The 24513-nt window shown below is 29.3% G+C and overlaps 1 protein-coding gene across 2 annotated transcripts in view; it reads right to left on the bottom strand.

Moving 5' to 3' along the window:
- Nucleotides 1–24513, bottom strand: part of LOC129958257 (glutamate receptor ionotropic, kainate 2-like) — a 71756-nt gene that overhangs the window by 9342 nt on the left and 37901 nt on the right. For both annotated transcript variants that reach the window (XM_056070572.1, XM_056070573.1), the window contains exons 4-11: nt 24171–24349; nt 24022–24075; nt 21637–21795; nt 16909–17061; nt 13575–13679; nt 8710–8823; nt 5809–6009; nt 1548–1909 (exon numbers count right to left, since the gene is read on the bottom strand). In XM_056070572.1, coding sequence (XP_055926547.1) covers nt 1548–1909; nt 5809–6009; nt 8710–8823; nt 13575–13679; nt 16909–17061; nt 21637–21795; nt 24022–24075; nt 24171–24349 — 1327 coding nt within the window. The remainder of the gene's footprint in view (nt 1–1547; nt 1910–5808; nt 6010–8709; nt 8824–13574; nt 13680–16908; nt 17062–21636; nt 21796–24021; nt 24076–24170; nt 24350–24513) is intronic.

Raw genomic sequence — 24513 nt, 5'->3', positions numbered from 1 at the left:
GTATTTGATCGAAATGATTGACAAATTACATTTTTAACTGACTTTACATTAAAGTACAGGGTGGGTATAGTTAAAGTGGCCCGATGTAGAGCCCGTTCTGGTTAATGTACTTTATTGAAATTTAATTCATGGGTTATATGGCGAAATATTATGAAAGGAGACTAAAAAATAGCATGTAATTTTATCCATTATTGAATAAATAACAGTTGTTCAAAGATGATGTTTGGTATGCCGGGCACTAGGTCTGAAAGCGCTATTGCCATATTCTCAAGTCAAAACACGTAGAATGGAGACGATTCTCAGATATTGAACTTAACTCCTCCCACAAAAGCGCCTAAAGTTACAAAGCCATAGATCCAAACGCTTTCGTATAGAAGAGCTTTGAAAAATGTGTGCATTACACAGTCATTTCAGTTTTATGCCATAGATAGTTAGACAGTAAATTTGCATCAAACACTTGCGATGAAATTAATTCATAATTGGAGAAAGAATGGGAAAAATTGTTATGACATGCGCAAGAATTTTTAATTTATTCAAATGTTTCTAACATGAAAATATTAAGAACTGCGACTTTCAAAAGGTTTACAAACGTCGAAGCATCCAAAATGTACATGGAAATTTACAATTCACTTTTCGTCAGTTATCTGAAAAGCACAGAAATAGCTATGGTAAAATTCAGTTCATTCTGACTAAATATCTTCATAGGAGGCATGTATTTACGAAGTTCGGGTCGAAACTACTCCAGGTTGGCCAAAGAGAAGACCGACATTAGCTGCACAATTTTCAGGGAATTCATCAAATTTATCCTGCCATAACAACGTTGTCGTCAGCACAGTATATGTATTTCTCAAAGCTCTACTGCACAGAAGTGGTGAGAATTAAGAGTCACTTTAATTCAGACATGGAAGGTTCGAAGTAAATATCTATCTTTATTCTGCATGCTTTAGCCATATAATTTGAGTCTCCATACTCTTTGATCATATTTCAGATTGAATAATTCAATAACATTTTGCTTTAATTATGTTTCCTTTGCATGTGTATAAATTAAATATCTATTCGCTAAATTCAAAATTTGTAAAATTTTAGATTTCATTGATTCTTTTTATGTTAAAGGATTTTCAGCATGTTGCTTATACTCACATTTACATATCATTATTCTAAAAATAAATACAGTTGAATAATCAAATAATTTCATTGCACTATTTGTAAAGTTATCATTCATCTATGTATTAAGCATAGTATTAAAATCTCAAAGTGGCTACATTGCCGAAAATTCGATTAACTCGATCACTATTCGAATAACACTACCTGAAACTTCCACATAAAATTTCTGTTATAGTTAATGTGGTAGATTAGGCTTACTGGAATTCAAAAGGATGGAGATATTTTGTAGGATAGTAAAAAATATTAAAATTAGAGCTTAATATCTAAGAAGGATAAATCCTTATCAGTTCCTATTGTTCAGATATAAGTTTCTAATTTTTAAAGTGCGTCATTTTGACATTCATGTTTTGTTAAAAATAATTGCATCAAAAGTCAAAGTTTACCTGGGAGCTATATCGGATCCTTGTTGCATCAAAGAACCAATGGTGAACCAAAAACTGTTGAGTAGAGAAAAAGTGTTTTCTAAGTATTCTGTTTTAGGATTACATGGATGAGGGCTCACCCATTCGTATGGAGAAAATCGGGCCAGTACGAAGAGTAGCAAACTAACTCCTAAGTAGGCTGTGGCCATATAAACCCACACTTCAAAAGAAAAAGGCGCCAAGAATGAAAATAATTTTGGATTGCTCTTGGTGGGCTTTTTAAAAAGAATGCTTATTCCGAGATTCATAAAAGGCATGGTGAAATCAACAAATTCTTCCCTTTCTTGAGTGATGGTTAGATCCCCAATCGCAAGATCAACTTCCTACAAAAGGGAAAACTTTTAAATAATAAAATACATTTCCATTTATGATAAATAATAAAGTATATTTCCATTCATGATAAATTATTTTAAAAGACATTCAGCTATCAAGTTATATCACTTCAACATTTAATATCTTAATGCTCAACTGTCAATGTCTATAGAACCCAATGCTACAACTTTTTGTTAGTAGATATCAGATCAGTAAAAAAGCAATATACTACATAAGATATTTTATTGTTTTGTCGATCAACAAGCTGCTTGTTAAAACTCTGAAATAATTTATTAATGATCACTTTAAACTAAATAATTATGGTAGATTCATTTAAAGAGGCTTCTTCAGTTTGCATAAGCTAAATTGTCAAGGTACGTACATAAAAATTTATATGCAGATAACTGATTTATTTTGTTTCCTGTTTTGTTCATTTAAAAATTTGTAAAAATTATTTTGAAGTAATCTTTTTTATCTCTAAATTCTTTACAGTGATGTAAAATATATTTTAAAACTAAAAAAGTTACAATTAGTTCAATTATTATAAATTTTAAAAACTTAATTTGTTAAAATTATTAATTTTATATTAAAAACTATACAACTGTGGAAAAAAGTATAACGTCAAAAAAATAATTAACCTAAGACTTGAAATATGTAAACATTTTAATGAAATGTACGGATGCCTCATATCAAGAAATTATAGTAAAATACATGTGCACGTATATTTTACAATATTTACTTACAGAATTTAAGAAACTACCATACATTTGAAATTGGGAAAAAAGCATAGAGTCAATATGATTTATTATTTAATAAATACGGTGGGCTTTTTTCTGTTACTTGTATTAATCATTGGTTCAAAGAACATTGATAAATATTCGGATCAACGATGTTTTTGCAATTTTTATTTCGATTTGTAGATCGGAATTGCTTCTATCAGGCTTCCCATAATTGAAAGCATTTTGAAAATGCCTCCAAAGATTTTTTAATGGATTAAATCAGACTTAACGATGATTGCCATTGAAGAGATTTTATGTCATTCTCCTTCGTGCAGAATTTTAGAACACAGGAGCAGGTACATTATCCTGTTAAAATTTTCAACATCCTAATGTAATTGGAGAAACAACCGGCAACAAACTAATTGTTACCACGTCCTAACATAACAGTGAGTTCATTTTGTTTCCGACAAAAACGATTTCAGTGGCATTACCAGCTACAAATGTGCTCCCAACCATGTCAGATTGCCATCCTACTTGGCGTTTTGAAAAAAAAATGATAATTTTTTATTCAAATTAAATAATTAAAATATCCATCAAGCTCATTTAAATTAAAGTTTTTTTCATCCGAAAATATCACTTTAATGAGTGGCAATTATTAATGATTTCCGAGACAAATTTAACCCTCTGCACTCTGATGGTGACTCTCACACTCCATTCAAGACGGTCCAACATTCTGACTTTTTATTTATTTATTTAATTGTGATTGTTAAAAATGCCTGCAGAGTAGTACGAAAACTTGAAACAATTATATATATTTATTTTTCGGAGCAATAAACAAGTCTTTGCATTAGGTGAACAATTATGCATCGAATTACTTTTCCGAGTGCAAAAAGTTAAATATAAACTAATGCGTCGTTTAGAAAGCAGAGATTTTCTACTTTCACAGCATTAAGATTTATACACAGCATTAAGATTGTATATAATATGTGTGTTATTATTCAGCTGGTCTGATCTTTTATTTGCTCTAAAGACATTTTCTACTAAAAGGAGGTGTCTCTGGATCTGACTGTCTTTCCCAGAAAAAATTATCTTTTACTTTCCTGCTTGCTATTTTGTGCCTTAAATATCAGGATTAATGAGAAAGCGGTTATCTACAGTTTCCGATCTATTAATTTTTCATGCAATTTCTGGACTACTGTAACCAACACCTTTAAGTTTCTGATAAGTGTCAATATTTTTCAGCGTTCAGTTTCTGATAAGTGTAATCTTCTCGGTATGATAATAAAATGCAAAGCAATAAAACAATTATGTATATAAATATTTGTTTCTAGAATCTTTGTACAAATATTAATTTCCACAAAATATTTGTTTCTATAATCTACAGAAATACTTCCTCAGTTTATTTATTCTTCCAGCTAATGTAATCAAATGGCTATACTTTGATCCAAGCTGATATCCCCTGATTTTGATAATTTTTAAATAATTAAAAAATATTGGGCGTTTTAGAAACAATTTTTAGTTTATTTTTCAATAGTATTAATTTAAGTGGCGCTTAAATTTGAAATCGAAGCAGTTTTACATCATTTGAAATCATAGTAGTTGGGAAGTTTTCCGTCGGACGTTATACTTTTCCAAGGAATTCATTGATTAAAAAAAATAACTTTGTAATAAGAATTTTATATTGATTTAAAAATTAATAATTTATATAAATCAGTTAACATAAAATAACGTGCTTATTCTAATACATTAACGATTTATCATACAGCCATTATCATAATCAGTTTAAAATTATTTATTCGATGGGTATTTATTACTTCAATGGTTTTAATTCAAATATTTGTTTTGAAAGCTATGAATTTTTAATCAAGTAATAACATAAAGGACTCAAAAAGCATACTGTTCTGAATTGAACAGAATGCCGATATTTATTTATGAGGATTTTTTAATAAATATGGATGTTATAAAATATATAAGACAGAATTTTAAGAATGTAAGATCGGAACTCATAATAAAATAAATCGGAGCTCCTATCCACACATATGTCATATTATTAATAAATTTCCTATTTTAGAGAAAATAATATTAATTATTAGAAATCAATAGATACTGATGTGAAATGATGAAACTACGATACTTTACATTGCTCTATATCCATGACAGATATTACTAAAATATAAATAAGATTCAAGAATTTATTTTTCTCTGCTACTCATATTCGTATTCAAATAATAGAGTTTCTTCAAATGTCTCTACAATCACAATTATTCCTTCATTTCTTCCAATGAATCACAATGAACTAGTTTCAGAGTTAGTTATTCGCTAAAACGACGCATTTCAATTGAAATTTAGAATGAAACAATCTATGAAATAATTCTTATAACACAAAATTATACAGAGTACCCACTCTAATCATGGTTCAATAGCTAATTTCCAAACAATTAGAGATATGTGCATATTTGAAGCTAGAAAAGGATTTAAATTATTACTGCACGCTTTAAATGAATAGATTCTGTATTGCTTGAGCCAAAAAAAAGTATTACTGAAATAAGACGATTTCTGAATTTTTATACAGACTTCCGATCCTATGAGTCATATTTAGAAAAATATTCTTGACACATTAATATTTGAACAAAAAAAATCCTTTTTTTTTCGCTATTAAAACTTACAGATTAATAAATGAAGTGTTGAATATCTCTGTTTTAGACCATATCAATAGCCACTTTGAAGACAATCTGCCGAACCATTGGCGGAACTTGCTCGAGTCGACCACTCATAGTCTTAAGATAATGACATTCAAGGCTTCATACCTCAATCAGTTTTAGTCGAAAAAAGATGGAATTTTCTCTGTTTAAAATGTCAAAAATGATTTACTAAATATGAAACTGGGGGATTGTACAAAAATTAATTGTTCTCCTCAATGCATTTATTGACTAAAACAATATTAAATCGAATTTTCAGTGTCATTTGTTGCCTTTTTTAGTTGAATAATTAAGAATTCCCTTTGTTTATATAATATTGTTACAAAAGAAGAAATATATGATTTTCCCTGTGTCGTGGAAACGAAAACAAAATTTCTCGACTTATTGGGTCACACAACTGCCAAATGCAAAGAGATGATCGGACAGATACACGTTCAATAAATAGCATATGTAATTTCAAACTTTTGATTAAAAAATGAGGAAGTGACTTACTCGATTGATAACTTCACCAATCATTCCATCCCATGTACCATTATCATATTTCTTTCCATAGCTTTCATCCGCTACTATTCGATATTCGTATTTACAATGCAGGCGGTTACATATTTCATGGATTAAATCGACACAAAATCCTTCATATCTTTGATTTCCAGACAGATAGTCCCCTTTCTTTATTATTGTATAGGGAAAACTCTAAAACAGAGTAGAAATGTTAAACATGTAGTTTAATTTACAACTGTTTAAACTATAAATTTACTCAAGATTTTAAACCACCTATGCATCAGTATTTTTATTCTTCGAGAAGTAGTTAAGTAGTAGCTATTAAAAATTTTGAGATAAAAAGAAACATAAACTTGTATTTTCATAAGTGTGAATTGATGAAAGGATTATTAATCTAAAAAATTTAATGGCAATTTCTTATTCACAAAATTTTATACATTTGCTGAACCTTAAGATATAACCAGCATGAATGAGTTATAGCACAAGTGTGATGCGTAGCATTTTAGTTTCAAATGGAAATTTTCTATTAATAATCCTTTTTAAAGGCATTTTCAATTCGAAAAACCTACCATTTGACTTAAATGATATAAAGCAATATAACATATTTTCACATAGCGGGGTTCATCTGGTTGTGGTTGTACGTACAGTAAGGAAGAAACTCAGCTTTATTCTGCTCTCAATCGTCATTTATGAAAACTAAAAATATCATATTAAAGATAGTAACGTTTACTAAAAGATGCTGTGCCTCGTAGGGGATTATCTACATATTTACAATTACAGAAACTTTCACATTTCCTACGGCAACACCCTTTTTTCATTTGAAGAATAACCCAGAATACGAAGTTTGGTTAATACACCTTGATTACATTTGGAAACACTTGATATCTGCTACACCCTATTAAGAGGTTGTTTCCATATTTAGATGTGTAAGATTTAGATATTATCTGGACATCAATAATAGTATTTTTATTTCTTATTTTTATGGCATTCTAGAAGCATCTGTAAAATTACAATTTACAAATTAAAATCAATTACTACTTTATGTGTAACAAAGTATTTACAGAGAAAATTTTTGGAAGAAATCTGTTTTCTTTTCCGCAAAGAAATATTCAAGTGCATTGAAAGTTGTTTTGTTAAATTGCACCAGAGCCTGAATCCCACTAAGCTGGAAACATCAAAATGGAATGACTTATTGTATGAGCGAAAGAAAAATAATTCAAATTTTCTTTATTGCTTAAAAGAAGTATTAATTTTTGTGATAAAATTAACTCCTTCACTGATTTATTTTCTTTACTATGAAATTAGATGAAGTTTTCAATTTTGGAATTTTTGCCAATTTGATTCATTTAAGAATTTATATAGAACAATTGAGATATTTATTTTTCCATGTCATTTTTGTATAACATTATAACAATTACGAATACCTTCATTGTTGTTTGAAAGAGTAAAAATGAGATAATTCAATGCACGCAAGGGGTACGGGCAAACCGGTTAAGATGTTAATATCGCATTGATAGATAAAGAAAAGAATGAACTGATTCTTCTTTTTCTTGGCCTTAATCTTGTATTTTTTAATCCGTATATATTGTTCCTATCATCATTGATTACTATTCATAAATAGACATAAAATAATATACCGTTTTATTTCACAAGCATATAAAAAAAGTGGTGTATTTCACTCATTTTTCAATGTAAATCAGCTTTCTTCTATGTCATAACCGCAACTTAGTTTTCTGCACAAAAACTTTCTGATTTTACTTTATAAGACATGCATCAGGATATATGCTTGTTATAGATGTGGAATGCAAATTGCAGAATATCATTCTAAATGTTCATTCATTTATTCTTAATATCTTTAATTTCGATTGTTATTGCACTTTTTTATACTATTATTCATCACATATTTTGCTATTTCTGATATGAAAAGAAATTTGAAAGTAGATATAATTATAAGAATAATTATATATTATTACAGAAATAATTATTATATGCATCACTATGTGAATAATTATTACAAAGATTGTCTTTAAGAAGTATCGTGATTCATAATCGAAAATTTATATTAGAACATTTTTGATTCAACGCAATAAAATGAATTGAATTAAATTGGCATTTATCAACCAAATATATTAAATGGAGAGTTAAAATAAGTAAAAAAATTACAAATCGTACTAATACATTTAAATGTAGTTAATAAAAAACAAAATAATTAAGCTTATAAGGTTGATAACAGCTACATGTTTCATTTCTGCATTCGTACTTAAAAAATTAAAATTATTTTCAAAAGGATATAAGAATAGATTTTAATTCACTTAAACAGAACTATTTCACAAAACATGATTGCTCATATAATTGAGACCAAATAAAACAATTACTGCAAATATTTTATACAAAAGTCACTTACAATGTCTTACCTTCTTTGTAATTATCAGATTTTTTTAAAAAAGAAATAGCTTGAAAATGAATTTAATACGAAATTTCGTGCCAATTTTTTGATATAAAATATTTTATCTGATCAAGAAAAATTCTTCCAAAACTTCATTTTCAAAGAAGTTTATTCATTTCGACATTTAAGTAAACTGAAAATTATTGTTTCAAAACTGTGCTTGATCCGCTACTACCCTTCCTTTAAATATTAAGTAAAAAATGCATAATTTATACTGACAGAAAGAGTGGTAAACTAAAATATAAATCAATATATCGTGAGAAAATATAATTCTGGTCTCAGATTTCAGTAGTATGACTAAATGATTATTGGTAAAATTGTGTTTTCGTTTCATTCACCGTTCATTTTATCTGAGTTCGATAGAATTGTTTTTCATACGGAAAACAATCAATCAGGTAACGTTTGCCCATTACCCATTAATATATGTATGAATATGAGCTACTTACCTCCTTAGAAGTTACACGTAGCGTTATGTTTTGCAGATTGTCCTTTGCTTCAGAGTAATCTTTGGAATAGTTTCTGGTATAAACGAGATGATTCTTCGTATCCCATTCGCCTACCTAAATGAAACGCATTGGCTTTGAATTGGTAGAAAGCACATTTCACTGTGTACAAAAAGGAAATCTAGTCATTTTCATTCAATACATTTTTCGACTACACATTCTGTGAAATTCATATCCAAACTTCTAACTGCATAGCTTCGCAGAAACAGATAAACAGATATATCATTTTAGAAAAATATTTATTTCAAACTTTACCTCCGAGACTTTCTAAATAGAAAATTTTCTCACTTTATTACCAAAATAAAATTTTAATTTCACATTAAGCTATGTGTCTCCAGATGAGAGTGTAACTTTTTCTGAATCTTACTTAGTAAAATCATCAAAACCTTATAATAATTTACAATTGTTCCTTTATTCAAAAAAGCGAATGAGTAAGCTATAAGAACAAAAAATAGATGAAACATTCACACAGAATTGTTATTTCAATAAAATATTTGGCGACAACAGACTGGTTCAAATAATCTATATCTAGACTCAAAATACTTAACAATGAATAATTTTAGAAAATTTTTTGAATGAGATTTTTGCTTCATGTTTTAATCGCAAATTTCTTCTTTCAGAGTAGAAAAACTTTGAACTTTTACAAGCCTAACATTCATATTTTTGATTATTGAAATCTTTCTGTGTGTTTCTTTGAAATTGTCTTAAGATATAGATTACTATAAATATTCATGAAAACAATGCTCAAGAAGAATTAAAGAAAAAAAACTGTTGAACTCAAACTAGGAACAAAACAGTGCGTTAAGTTGAAAGATAAATAAATTTTCAAGGAAGGGAAAAAAAAAAAGAATTTTTCAAACAATATAGTCTGCAATCAAACAAGTGATAGTGACAAAATATGTCACAAATCATTGCCAGGTTTTTAATGTTAATGAGTAAAAATAAAGTGATGAGTTATTAGAAGATGTAAAAAAATTTTTTTCGCCAGTATTGTAAATTTTTTCCTTTCATATCAAATGCATTATTCTCATTCTAGAGTTTTTTTCTAGTTTCAAGTTTTGGTCTGTGATATCATTCACAGCTTTAGAAAAGAAGAGGAACAGAATAAGACGTGGGCATTTTAATATTATCAAACTTGAGCGAATTGCGCAAGATCTATGTTTGCATAAATTCTATCGGATAACCTCAGATACTCAAATATGAGCGCTCACTTGTATCAAAATTGAAATATTTCAATGTTTACTTTAGCTACTTAGTTTCATTAGTGTAAATGAAATAATTGACTTATTCTGTCTAAATGAATTCAGTTTTCAGATAAATCGCTTTTTGTTGGATGCACGTAGTTTTCAGAGTGATCTTTCAATGTGGCATAATATTTTTCTAAAATGCAATATTTCAAAATTGTGTTAGAATAAAGTGTTTCATATTTTAAATTCTTACTGAAATAACAACAAAATGTTTCTGTTTAAATGAAATTTGAAACAGTTGCCCATGTACGCTAAGAAATATCATTCTTAATGTGGTGTAAAGACAAAAATAAGTCGACTTCAGTACCACATTTAAAAATCTTTTGTTAGTAATTGCTTATCAGGGTAAATTTTTACCATTTGAGTGCATTTATAATAATATGCAACTCTTCTTGTACTTATGTAATAAATTTAAGTGATTAGATGGGAGAAACAGTAACGATTCCTGATTTAAACATATTTCAATAACTGTAGAGATTTATGAAATATTCAAAATATTCTATGAATTTATATACGATTCAATGGAGCAGTTAGATTCAAAATTATTTAATATATGAATTAAGTATTGTATCTAAAATAGATTTTAATTATTCCTACCTTGTTTATCTGTGATTTGAAACAACCTTTTGAATAAGAATGACACTGCAATAAATAATTTCCCTTAAAACTGCACTAAGAAAATTGTTTCTAGAACATTTTGTAACCTTCAGTTGAAATAAATAATGTTGATTCTTTTAATAGAAACGAAGAAAACATTGTGTTATTTAAAAAAACAAGATTTCTTTCATTTTAAACAATACGGAATATTTAAAAACCAAAATAAATATTAAATAATAGTTTCCTTATTACAAGAGAATCTTCCCGAATTTTCATTTCCAAATATAAATATCTCGATAGTTTTTGCATTTGTTCGTAGACACACGGGCATTTATGGAAATCAGCGGGCCGATTGGCTTGAAAAAGACTGCCACTAAGCGCAAAATTGACATTATCGTTAATATTCCAAAATCCTTTTACAAGAACATTACGAGAGAAAAAATGGCGAAGTCTTGGAATCAAGAATATCTCATTTCAAATAGAGCTTAACAAAGACATTTTTTCCATCCATTAATAAGAGATTGCCATGCCATCATTTTAATACTAATTACAAAATAACCCAATTTCTCATTATTCATCGTAACTTTAAAAGTTATTTGTACAAATTTAATTCGAATGTAATATTGGTGGTGAGGGAAATGTTGAACACGTGCTCTTTCTATGTTCCAAGTTTGTCAAAGAAAGACAGATCCTAAGACTGACTCTCAAGGGCATTAATATAAATTGGCCTCCAGATTTTCACCAACTTATTTTCACCAGAAGTACTTTTGAAAATTTCTGTCAATTTATTGTTGACATCTGTAATCCTTCCTGACTGTTAAATTTTCTTCTTTTTCTTTATGTAATGTGTTGCATACTTACTTCTGTAAGTTCCGTGTGGTGCAGAGGGGTTTTATAAATGTTTTAATATATATACAATATGTTCGCACATCCGATGCTCCAGTTTAGTTTATCAGTTAGGAATTTGAGGAAGAATTTTTATAAGTGCAATAGAGATAGCTGAAAGTGGAAAGAGAAATTGGAATTTAGCAGACAAAAAGTAATTCTTGAATAATTACAAATTTTTTCGAAATGTATAGGAATAATTTTATGCGTTATGGCGTGTGAATTATAACTTTTTATCAAGAAGGATAAATAGGTTTCATATTTTTCGCAATGATTATCTTCAAATTATATGAAGGTTATTATAGTGCTTTGTTCAGAATTCTTCAAAATTACTTTTTTAATTGTAAAATAAAATTATAGTCGTTTTTATTATTTTAAAAACGGGCTAGCTAATTTTGATTTATTTTGACAGCAAATTTGCTAGTGATGTAACCACATATAGCGTTTTACATATCAAAAATAAATGGCATAACGATTACCAGGAAGGGAAAATGTAATTTATTAAAAGTAATTATGATTTCTTCAAATTGCTGGACTTAATGCAAATCCATTGCAAGCGTATTTTCAATCAGCTTGAACGTTTGTAAAAAGATTACTATGGGAGGAATAATAATAAATGTTTAATGAAACTTTATTATGTAACTAATTTAAAACTTATTATTGTACTTGCCAAAGTTTAAATAAAAGCTACACTTTGATGCTTGTTAAGCTATCATTAATAATCTGAATTGAAAGGACATGTAAAATAGGATCATTTGACAACATAACATACTCTATGAAGATTTATTTTTAAAGTACAATAAAAAAAAACTCTGAATGCGAGAAAACCAAATAATCGATTTAGTAAGCATAAAATTTCAAGTTGTATTTTTCAATATGCAATGAACAGTTCCCATTTTGAAACTGTGAGATCAGATAAGTAAAATTAAAGTTACATTTTTGATTACTTTAATATTGACCCTTCGTCGATATGTGTAATAAAATAAAGTTAAACAAGCAAGATAAAAAGTGATTAGAGATTTTTTTAGAGGAGCAGCAGTCGTTATTATTTTATTTCAAGTGAAATTTTGAGGTTTTGATGACAGATAATTTAAAAAATTTCCTGAAGATATTTTAGGCAAGCACAAATAAGCTGGTTTAGCTGAATTGAGGACAACACTGAAATTGGATCTCAAACAGTGGAAATTACAGTAATTAAATTTTGAGGGATGTGAGTAAAACTAAAATACCGTACTTCTTACTGAGTAGTAGTGCTTTTAAATTGATGTTAAACTGGAAATACGTTGATTTTTAAAAACTAGAGGTTTGAAAAAGAATTATATATATTTGTCGTTTGAAATTGGTGTGAATTATCAAATATGCAACGCATTGCGCTAATTTGGTTTCATTGACGAAATTTATTTTTCATAAAATATCATCAAGATAATGTTTGATGCATTTTAGAAGTGTTTATCAAGTTAGAGTCACGTTTTAGTTTGAAAAATGAGTGTGCCTTTTTTTTTTTTTTTTTATTTCGACTTCATGATTTTGTACACCTGATCCCAATGAATGTTTTAAAATTCTTCATTATTCTTTTTTCATTCATTTTACTCTGTACGGTTTTGAAATAATAAAATAATATGTTGTCCCTAAATGACTGAAAATCTGCCAGTTTGTTAAGCTGATCCCATTTCACAACAATTATACCCTGCCATATTCTTTGTTAAATTTGGCGGAATGAAGTGATGCCCTAATGTATATTTTAAATAATACATTTCCAAAATATATCCTGTAGATATCCTTTTCATCGCCACAAAGACATGCCATCGAAAATTTTCAAACATAGAAAATGCAGTCGATAGTTAATATGAAAGCATCGACTCAATGGTAATATTTTTGTGTATAAGATAAATTCAATCAGATTCTCGAACAAGTCCATCTCAATGAGCCATTCAAATAGTAATTCGTAGCTCTAATTCTCATTCCAAATCGAATTTTCTTTGAACTAGCAGCAGTTGAATTTTTACTCTGTTTGCAACAAAAAAAAGTTACCAAAAATTTACAAATGTACAAAATGAAGTCGACTGCCAACCTCAGTACCTTGACGGTCCCCTTCGGCTTTAATTCCAGAAGATCGAAGGTGAAGTGTATACGTTGCCCTTGATTGCCGATTTGAACATCGCCTGTTAGTCCTTTAAAGCGGACCTGAAAAATATTTTATTTGTTAACATATTGAGAAGCTGTTAAAAGGGCAAAACATGTGAAAAATTACATTACTATATCTAAAAGACCTCTGCTGAATGACGCTGAAAATACGATATCATTTCTGAAAAGAAGATTGATATTCTGATAGGGGCACTACAAACTATATGTTGATTCTTATTCATGAGAGGGGTCTACCACTGAAATACTCTTTCTTTGGAGTTCAAAGTCACTTTAATCAAACTTTTTAAAAACACTTTAAGCAATCACTTTTTCACAACGTCAAAATGAATAATACATTCAATACTTGGTTAAAGTTACGTCAGCAGATTTTTCTGAATTTTAATTCAGGATGTTATAGATCTGGGGATGTAAGTGTGAAAGGTCTAGTTGAGAGTCAAAAATAACGACTTCAGATGACTTTATTGTTGCCTCTAATAAAATCACGATGTTATATTTAAAAAATGAATAATATATTCAAATAAAATGTGAATAATAAATTATAATATTAGAAATTATTACTCTGGAAATATAATTTCTAATTCTAAATGTATTCAAAATTAAGAAAGAGAATTCTTTAGAATTTAAATTTTTAAAATTAAACCAAGTGTGAATGTTAATTTTTAACTAAGAACTATTGTTTAAGATTGCAATTACACTTCCATTTTCCAACACATTTTATTGGTCCCTCAACTTTTTCACAATTAATACTTTCTATATTTCTGTGATTCCTTGATACGGTACTTAAACGTGAACAAAAAATGGTGATAGTCTCTAAAATTTTTAGTCTTCTTCCAAGCGAGATGTAACTTGCAATCAAGCCTGCCGTAATCATTTGTTTTTCTCAGGATCTGATTCTGCGATGTTCCTTATTTCCTAATAGCAATTTCTTCGTGTGTCTTTGAAGCCATGGATTGAGAATTTTTTGAGATATCTTGCTGAGATATGAGGTGCCTCATTGACATCTATACTATCAATTTCCAAATGGCATGAATGTTAAAGTTCTCGGTCGCATGAGTGATTCTGACTTTGTTTCCAGCTCATTTTTGAAAAGAAAAAAAAAACTCTTTTTTACTTTAGGAAGTAATTTTTAATCTCTTTTTTGCCTTATGCTCTAAAATGTTAAATATTCTAAACGGGTCGCAGTTCATGTAAATCGAAGTATTGCTATGCTTTACTTAAAATCACACAAGCCTGCGAAATTGATGTTTTTGAAAAATACAAGGGAAGTTTTCGTTGATTTTTGTGTTATTTGATGCGCTGATTTTGAAAATGACCTCAATTTTTTCCCATAACGTCAGGATTTTTTGTAAAATCGATATCGATATTTTTGCTAAAATCCTATTTGAAAAGGAAATCTCTCGAACAATTTTGCATGTACTATCCCGGATTAGTGATCATTATTCATTTAAATCGACATAAAACCTATTCTTGTTGAGGTAAATTGATTGAGGTTTTGATCGGTAAATATTTTATAGGTTTAAATGGATGAAACCCTCTATTGCCAAATTCTACGAGCCGCCTCTGGTTGAGAGAAAAACCATAAGTTCCCTTAAATTTAAATTTTTTACTTCAAATTTTGTTGCACTTTCTAGAAGAAAATCGCCATTATATTACTACAACGACAACATTTTCATAGCAATTGCTTTATAATCAGGATCCTTGTAATTACCCAGAAATTTAGTGACGACATCTTTGAAGGCAACCCAATCTTCTTTTACCTTTGTAGTCATACTGGTCTCAAAATCTTTATTCTTCAGGAGCATATGAATATCTGGATCAACAAAGATTCGCTCTATCAATTTGGCTTCGGATAAAGCGGGAAACATTTTGCACAGATATTTGAAACAATGGCCATCTTTAGGAATAGCCTTGATAAAATGCTTCATTACGCCTGATTTTATATGCAAAGGGGTAACAATACTTTTTTTGGCTGAACTAAACTGTTCCGAATAACATTGTTGGTGCCTATTTCAATATTTTGTGCTACCGGCCATTCTTTTTTGACCCAATGTTGAGTCTTATCATGGCTGTCCAATCACAAATGAAACATGGAGAAATTTGTATATCCGCTTTATTGATTAGGAAGCATGGAGATCACTTTCTAATCACCACAAATGGTTCAACCGTGGGCAGCATATTTTATTTTGTTATGGACGAAAGACAAATTTTCATAGCATTCTTTTAAATACACCGTGTGTCCAACTTATACAGATGTATACTGGCTTCCGTGATGAAGAAGGACAGCTTGGAGGCTCCTTTACGATGAATCTATGAGCAGCGTTCATTCATCTTTATCGTAGGTGATATTAAATTTGCTTATAAAACCGGGAACATCAATACAATAAACCAGGTTCTCCTCTTCCTTAAAGTACTTAACAAATTCCTTTTCTTGATTCCTGTACCACTAAAAAGAGGTTTCTTTGGCCAATAAGGTTTTTTTCCCCTTTCAATCTAGAGCCAAACAATTCAGCTGCCTCTTTTGAAAGGTCCAGATATCTAATCAGATCATTAAGCTCAACCTCAGAGAAAGGCGGAGGGGAATCGGCTGCAGAAGGCTTAGATTCGGCCTTGCATTTCTGGAAACTCTGAAGAGATCAAGGTTTCACCTCAGTAGAATGTTAGTCAGGCAGGGAGGGAATATTCAACGTCGAAAAACAAATTTTTATGGTAAATATTCATAAAAATCCAAGTAAAGTTGAATTTTTCAAGAAAATGTGACGTGATAGAATTTTTCATTGGTTTTTTTTTATTTATTTTTTTTTATTTATTTATTTCAGCACCGAAAAATACATTAACTATCAATTCTCTTGTATTTTTTTCATCTCAGTCCTGCGTAATTATAGTAATGATCTAATATTTATTTATGTCATTTAATTCTAGATTCTTCTCTAAATTAAGTAGAATTTTGGAATAGAATCACACAATTTTTTTTCATTTCGTTGTTTGCTAAAATTGTATGAAACATAACAGCATATTGTTAAGAATAAGATTATATATGGAAAACAAATGATTTTTTAAAGAAATTAGAATGGATAACAAATGGATATCTATATATTTTTACATTAAAAGCCATGTCTATTATAATTTGAAACCATAGAAAACGCAAAATTATTAGAATGATTTTTGAAAATTCTTTCATAATTTTGAAAATCTTTAGCAGTAAAAGCGTTTCAAAATCACCGATTCTTGGTGTTAAGTGAGTGAGTTCCAAGGAAAAAAGAATATTTACCTTTTTTATGGCTTCTATTAAATCAGATCCGTATGGCCAAAGCCCTGGGCTGTCGCAAGACACGCTACGACTGGATATAGTTTGTACTTCGGACACAGCGTGCAATGCTTTGGCATACAAATTCACAGCATCGACCAGCAAAGCAGTCTCCGTCTAATATAAAACAAAATAACATGGATTCATTTTCAAATAACTTATCACTAATCAATCATCAAATAACGCATTATCAGTCTATTACTTGTCAAGTGAAATCATTGAAAATTTTTATAGAAACCTGAAGTTCATCTTTTAAAACACACAATTAATTACATAATGAAATTATGTAATAAATGTCTTTAATCACATAATGAATTAAATTACATATGTCTTTAATTGCATAACGAATTAAATGACATATGTCTTTAATTACATAATGAATTAAATTACATATGTCTTTAATTACATAATGAAATACAAAAAATATTAATTAATTCCTCCGCCCATTCCTTAATTTCGAATTTCCAAATACCTATTTTTACTTCTATGATCCTAGAGTGATTTTATATTTGCTTTAAACATGTGAAATTTATGAATTATATATATTCTATATCTGACTTATTATAGAACTCTAGTAAAACTACTAAATATAACTTTTGCAGAAACTTTTATGTCTATTATTGAAAGCGTAAAATTTGCCATTTGGATAAAGCAATTGAATGTTACTATATTGCCGTTGTAAGTTATAAGAACATTTGTGCCAAGTACAGCTAAAATACTTTTTAGAAATGCATTTAGAGGTAAAAAGTTTATGAATAAAACATCTTTATAAAGTCCTTTTATAATAAATTGCTTAAATTGCTTATTTAAATTAAATTAAAGTAGTTTCTCTTTATAAAATTTCGTTTGATTTGTGAATCAAAGTGACTTATTTCTCAAAAAATGTATAATCAACTGTCGTAAATCTAATATTAAGCAAAAAGGATAAAATATACTACCTCTGTCTGCAAAGGAACAAAAAATAAATAATCAAAACATGTCATGCAGCTCAAACAAAAATCACCTACTGAGTAAGTGAAAATAAAAAGGCACTAAAAGAAATGTACAATATAACTTTCTTTTAATTCATTGATTTATTCACGAGTTGTACTTAGGTATTGTAATACTGTTTTCTCAGTAAAATGGTAAGGAGCTCCGAATTTAAAAAAACCCAATTAAAGTTAAAGAGATAAAGGACAAATCATTCATTCAATTATTGAATCTTCTCTTCTACAAAAATGAATTACAGAAGAAATATAATTCAACAAAAATTTAAAAAGAAGTGACGATTTTTTTAGATGTGTAGACATTCGTTCTTATATGATTTTCAGAAGAAAAGAAATACGTTTTATTCGAAAGTAGAAATATGTGATAACTTCAAAAGAGTTTGTTCTGCCCTGCCATAACGTCAGGGGTAAACTGAATGATCATCATTGTTACCTCAACATTTTAGAGAGAAATGTGATAGTACTCTCGGCCGTCATTGACCACTGCAAATCTTTCAAAAGAGGTATTTATTATCATCGGTAGGGAGATAGCAAGCCCCTCACCATTACTTTATCTTGAAGCGAAGCGAGGCCAACCACAATATTGGAAGCTTCCCATCTTCATTTTTGGGATATCCTCTGTTGCAGGAAGGAAGGGCATAGTTAAAAAACTTACGTGAACGAAAATTCTGTTTGATTTCAACATGTGAGGTATAAGTGAAGCTTAAATCGATTGAATAAGTTTTTATGATTTTATATAAAATAAGTGTCGCATTCAGAAGACAAAATGGCCGTATCTTAACAATTGAGTTTATTTATATCTATGTTAAAACTGCTGGTAAATGGTGTTGAAAACTTCCAGTAACATAAAAGAATATTAAGTATTCGAACAAAGAGAAAAATATTTAAATATTATAAAATTATATTTTCTAACAAAGAAATACCATTTCTTCTTTATTTTTCATGTGAAACACCCGAATTTGAATAAATAAGTCATTAAAACAATTATTCATCTTGAAACATGAAATTCTGTTTTTCTGAATTACTCAATATTCGCATATTATGAGAAAAGTACATCTCTTAAACGGATTTAGAAAATTTTTCATTTATAAATAGTTGCCTTAAAATTTCTTCTCGAACTTATATTAAACTTGTTTCATGTTTGTAATGATGGAATTCTGTAAACGATTTCTCGCTCTTATAACGTTTCCCCTCTTCCCTCACATTGTTAAAGACATCCAGACCAAATGTAAAGTCTCCCGTTTACCCACGCATAGTTAAGTGCATACGGACCTCCAGATGTGAATCCTTTTCACTAGGAGAGTCATTGTGTTTGGTCAAGTGTTACAATCCAGGTGTGGGAACACAGATGTGTATCCCGTCTTTAAGGAATAGATTCACCATGTCTTCAAGGGAGAGAAACGTCAAAATATCCAGATCTTAAACTTTTTTTCCTTTATGAAGAGAGTTTTCATGTCATTAAGAATCGATGAATCACCGGCAAAAATTGTCATTAAATGTCAAACCCAGGCGCACTTCAGCCAGCGTTAGCAGCGAATTGATTGTAATTGACATATGCTCAAAAGGCGGTCGGCCACATAGATGGTTCCTTAATAGACATTACTTCGATAGGGTTTTAGACCAGTGAGGAAGCGTTGCTGAGCAGTTATTGGGTGATACGGAACTCAAGTTCACCAATGGAAATCTGATGAAAATAAAATGCGGGGGGGGGTCAGAAGAGGAGAGGAGACAGGCCTCGAATTAGAATTTGGAGAGTTTTCGGGTGCGGAAAAGTGGCTACTGATTTTTTAAGAAGCTCCGTGTGATTCGGGCTTCTGTATTAGGGTCCACCCGATAAAGATCGGTCGATTTCTGGGGCACTGAAGTAGTCGTTTAGAGCAAATAGCCTGTTAATGGTTTTTTGGTGATTTCCTATTCTCCGATTTGTTCGAGGAAGTATTTCGTGATTGAACTACCATTTGTAAATAATATTAACTTAGATGAGAGCAAGTTGTTCTTTGTAAATATATAAAGCAGTAAGTAAAAGAATTATTTTGTTACGCTACTCTGTTATTTGATAGGTCTGGATCAAGATATTACACTCTTTTCCAGAAGTATTACTTGAAATTTTGTACACTTATTTGTTATTGATGCAGTATATTATTTTAATATTCTCAAATCTAAATCATCAGTTAATTCATTAATTGAATTGAATATATTTTCCATATATGTGGTGCCTGTTGGTAGTAAATTTCATAAAAATAGATTCTGACATTCCATATTATATATGATTATAAATCTAAAATTATTTAGGTGAAAATATTTAAAATGGAAATTTTTACTTTTCAAAGTATGATTTTAAAAACTGTTTTATAAAATTCGTTATTTGCCAATTTTATAACGTTCATAGCGAGCACGAATATTGTTTGTTACTTGACTTTAAATCTTATACTGCAACCAATGATCTTCCCTCGAGAAATAGTGACTCAATTATCCGTTACAATTTGCCTGGTTACAACGTTAGCTATGCATTACAGCGCTACATACGCATTACTGTGTAGCATACATAATAGGATGTGGCTTTATTAGAAAGCATTTGAGCAGAATCGCCAATATTCTATATGAAAAAGTTAATTTTGATTAAATAGGTGAGCTATTAGCATCAGTAAGAGAAGAAACATTTTTTAGCGAATTCGCTAATTTAAAAACTATAACATTTCAATGGGACGAACTATAACAGCATTTTTATTAAAACAGCAACACATAAAAGTCCTTTGCTATTACATTTGTATGAATACATAACATATAATGATAATTTAAGCTGGATATAAAATAAGAGAAGTTATATTAAGCTTTAAAATATGTGAGAAACAATTTCTATCGTCCGTGAAGTATCAAAAGAGGAAACAAATATCAAATACACTAACTAAAATAACGGACATATTACAGTTTAATAAAATAACTTGTTGATATGGATGAGAATTCAACCACTTCAAATTTGAATAATATATAATATATTATTTCCAGTCTCATAAAATTATCTGGAAGTCTGAGAAATATTTATAAATTTTACAGAAGCAAATATGCTAAAATATTTTATAAGTTGTTGTTATTTATAGCGCTTCACAAGACCGCTGACAGATCTATCAGTGATTTAAGCCAAGTGAGTTCTTTTGTTTTTTCAGTAACGCCAACTAGGACCAAGAGTACGACTTAGCTACTTCATGCATCACATTTGCTTGCACAACCTCTTTTTACAGGGAGGACATTCACGCACCTCACAGATAAAAGAACAATCATGTTCAAACCCGGGATGCCCAGCTCACGAAAAAGACGTGCTACCCCTATGCCAGGACCCCGGCATGTTTTATAAGTATTTGTCAGAAGACAAACATTCTTTTTCCCGTCCTGAGTAGACGATTTTCTAGACATTTTCGAAAATTGCAGCTATTTTAAAGATATAATAGACCCGCTTTCAGATATCTGAATTTCGAAAGTTACTCCAGTACTGGAATTTGGTCAGGGAGCAGGGGAGCAGGGAGCCTCAGGGAGCAGTCGATTCTTAAATATTTGCCACTGTTGAAACACGCTATTCTTTGAAAACACTTATTCCTATCGCAAATATTCTAGATCTCCATCAGGTGGACACTTTTAGATTTGAAATCAATCAAAATTCGAATTCAAAAAGAGAAGTTTAAAAATTGAGAGGAAATGATCCTGCCCTTACTGTCAATGGTATTTCCTTCTTCAAAGAGTTTTCCTTGCGACCAAAAATCCACGTTCTTGCTTCTCTACCGTAATACTGACTTTCAGGTGAGACGATTCTGAACGCTGATATATTAGAGCGACTGTGCTGAAATGGAGTTAAATCCAAGGTATGAAAATCCTGAAAACGAAAAAAAAATTCTTTAAATATCGATTAATGAGATGAAATGAATTAAAATTTCAATTAAAAAGTCTACATCGTATCAGTATACTTTTAATAATAGATAATTAAAGTGACTGCTTTATTAGAGCTTTATTTGTAGGTCGTGGAAAATTAAAATCGAGAAATTAAGAATTGTACTAAAAGTTGAATATATTTAAAGAAACTCAAAATCTGCATTCCTTTTAAAATATTCTAGAATTAAAAATTATATTCTAGAAGTAAGAGAACCAACATATCAATACCAGAATCAGAATCATTTTGAAGAAAATAGATTAAAAAAAGCAATTTACTTAAACAAAGAAAGAAGCAATGGTGTATCCTTATATATATATTTTTTTAATTTTTATTAGCAACATTTATTTTGAAGCTACAGTGTTATTAATTGTTGATGTCATCTGTTAAAGAATCAAATTTTAATTATTCAATTTTCAATTGGCGAACAATTATCTTGAAAGGTGGTAAATGTTTGAGACTATAGTGTTTTTGCAAATCTCCCTTAAATGGGCTCTATGAGTGAAATTTTGCGAATGTTAAGTGAATAATCACGAGAAATTTTTCCCATCGTTGTTGATGACAAATGCTTGAGGTCTCTTTTGAAAAAATTACACTGCATGTTAATGCATACATTTTATTTTCAAAAATAATTCTATAAATATAAAACTGATTTAAAATCTATGAAATCCCTACTTCCCAGGTATAAATATCTATTGATCATCAAATACATTTTTTTTCACTTTTCAAATTTTCTTTGAATATACTAGTACTAAAACTTTCTTAATTTATGTGATTAATTCAAATCTGAAAAGGCAATATATTTTTTCGGCACAAACAGATTCAATGGCTTATTTTAACTTTTTTCTTCGATTTCGTTCCATGTCATTTATTATAACTTAAAAAAATAAACGATAACTAACATCAGACATTTCAAATAAGTTATCCGAGGAATAGGATGTGTCCGTAATCCAAGGTGCACAAGAGGTAACAGTTTATAGTTCTAATACGTGATAATTTTTACAGGTTGTGTTCTAACTTATAAACAACGCGTAAATTTACTTACTAAATTATATTGCAAAAGAATATAATAGGAATCCTCAAACAATTCTTGAAATTTATAATTAAAGAAATATAATTTTTTCAAAAATTTTGCCTTTTATGTAGTAAAAACAATTTAATAGCCATATTCATAAACAAAACTTAAACGGTGAACAACAAATTTTCTACTGTACTAATATTTGAAGTAATTTAATTTTTTGCTACGAGAAGGCAGCTCATACCCAGCTAAGACTTAGTGATCTAAGTTACACAACTCATACCCAGCTAAGACTTAGTGATCAAAGTTACAATATTTGGTTTAGTTTCGCTTTTTTTTTCCAGATTGTTGTATATTGCCATAAAATATCATATATCGCTAATAGATCATAGATCGCTAATAGATCAAAATTTTGTTATGTTTTCTGTGTATGGCGTTTAGCATACAGCATTTCAATATAATACCAGCAATATTTCATTTGTTATCTACATTGCAAATGGAATTTTTGCTGGTATTCGTATTTTTAATTCACTTTCTTTAAATCTGTTTTAATTCAAAAAATTCCCAGATATTCATTTCGAATTTTGTTTAGAAATTTTTTGTGCGTTTGATAAATGCCAAAAATAAAAATGCTTGGAAATCGTAAAAAAAAAAAAAAAAAAAGATTGATCATCCTCAGGGATTTCTCACTTGCTTTATCTTTATACGCCGTTTGAAATTAATTAGAGGACTCTGAAGCACTTTTCACATTTTCAACTTTATAAAAAGTTGCCGATTGAACATTTTGTTATTCAATTTATTTGGCTTTTACATCTTCAAATATCGATAGGTTATACAGCAGTTTTGCATTTTATTTTAAAAGTTCATAATTATTTTTATTATTTCAATAATAAATTAATAAATTAGGAGAAATTATTTTTAAATAAAAATAATTTCTCGCCTTAACTCTCATCGAGATGATAAAAAAGTTGAGTTGATGAGCTGTAAAAGAGGATTTTTTATTGTGTATTCATAAATTTCTGAAATAAAATTTCAGCCTTATTTCGTAGACTTCCTAAAAATTTAATGTCTTGCAGAAATGAATGAATCACAACCATTATCTTAAATAAAATAAAGAAAGAAAGAATTTAGCTTACTTTTACAATAATACTTACTAAAGATGTTATCAGGTAATTGTGATATTCAGTAAGCATCCCAGCTTTCTGTGCCTATAAAATAGGGAAAAAAATTTCGTTATACAATAGTTCAAAATGCACCAAGGTAAAATAGTAGAGATGGTTTAAACATGTATTTAGTTCATTACTTCTGACAAGACGTCCTTAATACGTGAAGTTGGAACTTCCAGGACGATATTGGTCTCTCCCTTTTTCTTTATGTCCTTAAGAATTTTATTGTATTGAAAGTCAACTGTGAACTGCTGTAAAGATATTTTCACCTCCTTGTTATTTCTCAGTTTCATCAACTCCTGCAGCTTCATCAGCTCTAAATGAAATAAAATACGATGACATTTTTTAATACTCTCCACTATCACATCAAAGACAATTTGATCATTTTTATCCGATTTTATAAACGTTATAAGCTGTTAAAACAAAGTAATAATGAGATCATATTCAGAGAAATTTATAAATTTTCAACTATTTTTTAGG

The sequence above is a fragment of the Argiope bruennichi genome, chromosome X1 (assembly GCF_947563725.1).
Source record: "Argiope bruennichi chromosome X1, qqArgBrue1.1, whole genome shotgun sequence".
Taxonomy (NCBI): domain Eukaryota; kingdom Metazoa; phylum Arthropoda; class Arachnida; order Araneae; family Araneidae; genus Argiope; species Argiope bruennichi.
Note: the sequence above shows the minus strand (reverse complement) of the source record. Positions and strands in the feature narration are given on the sequence as shown.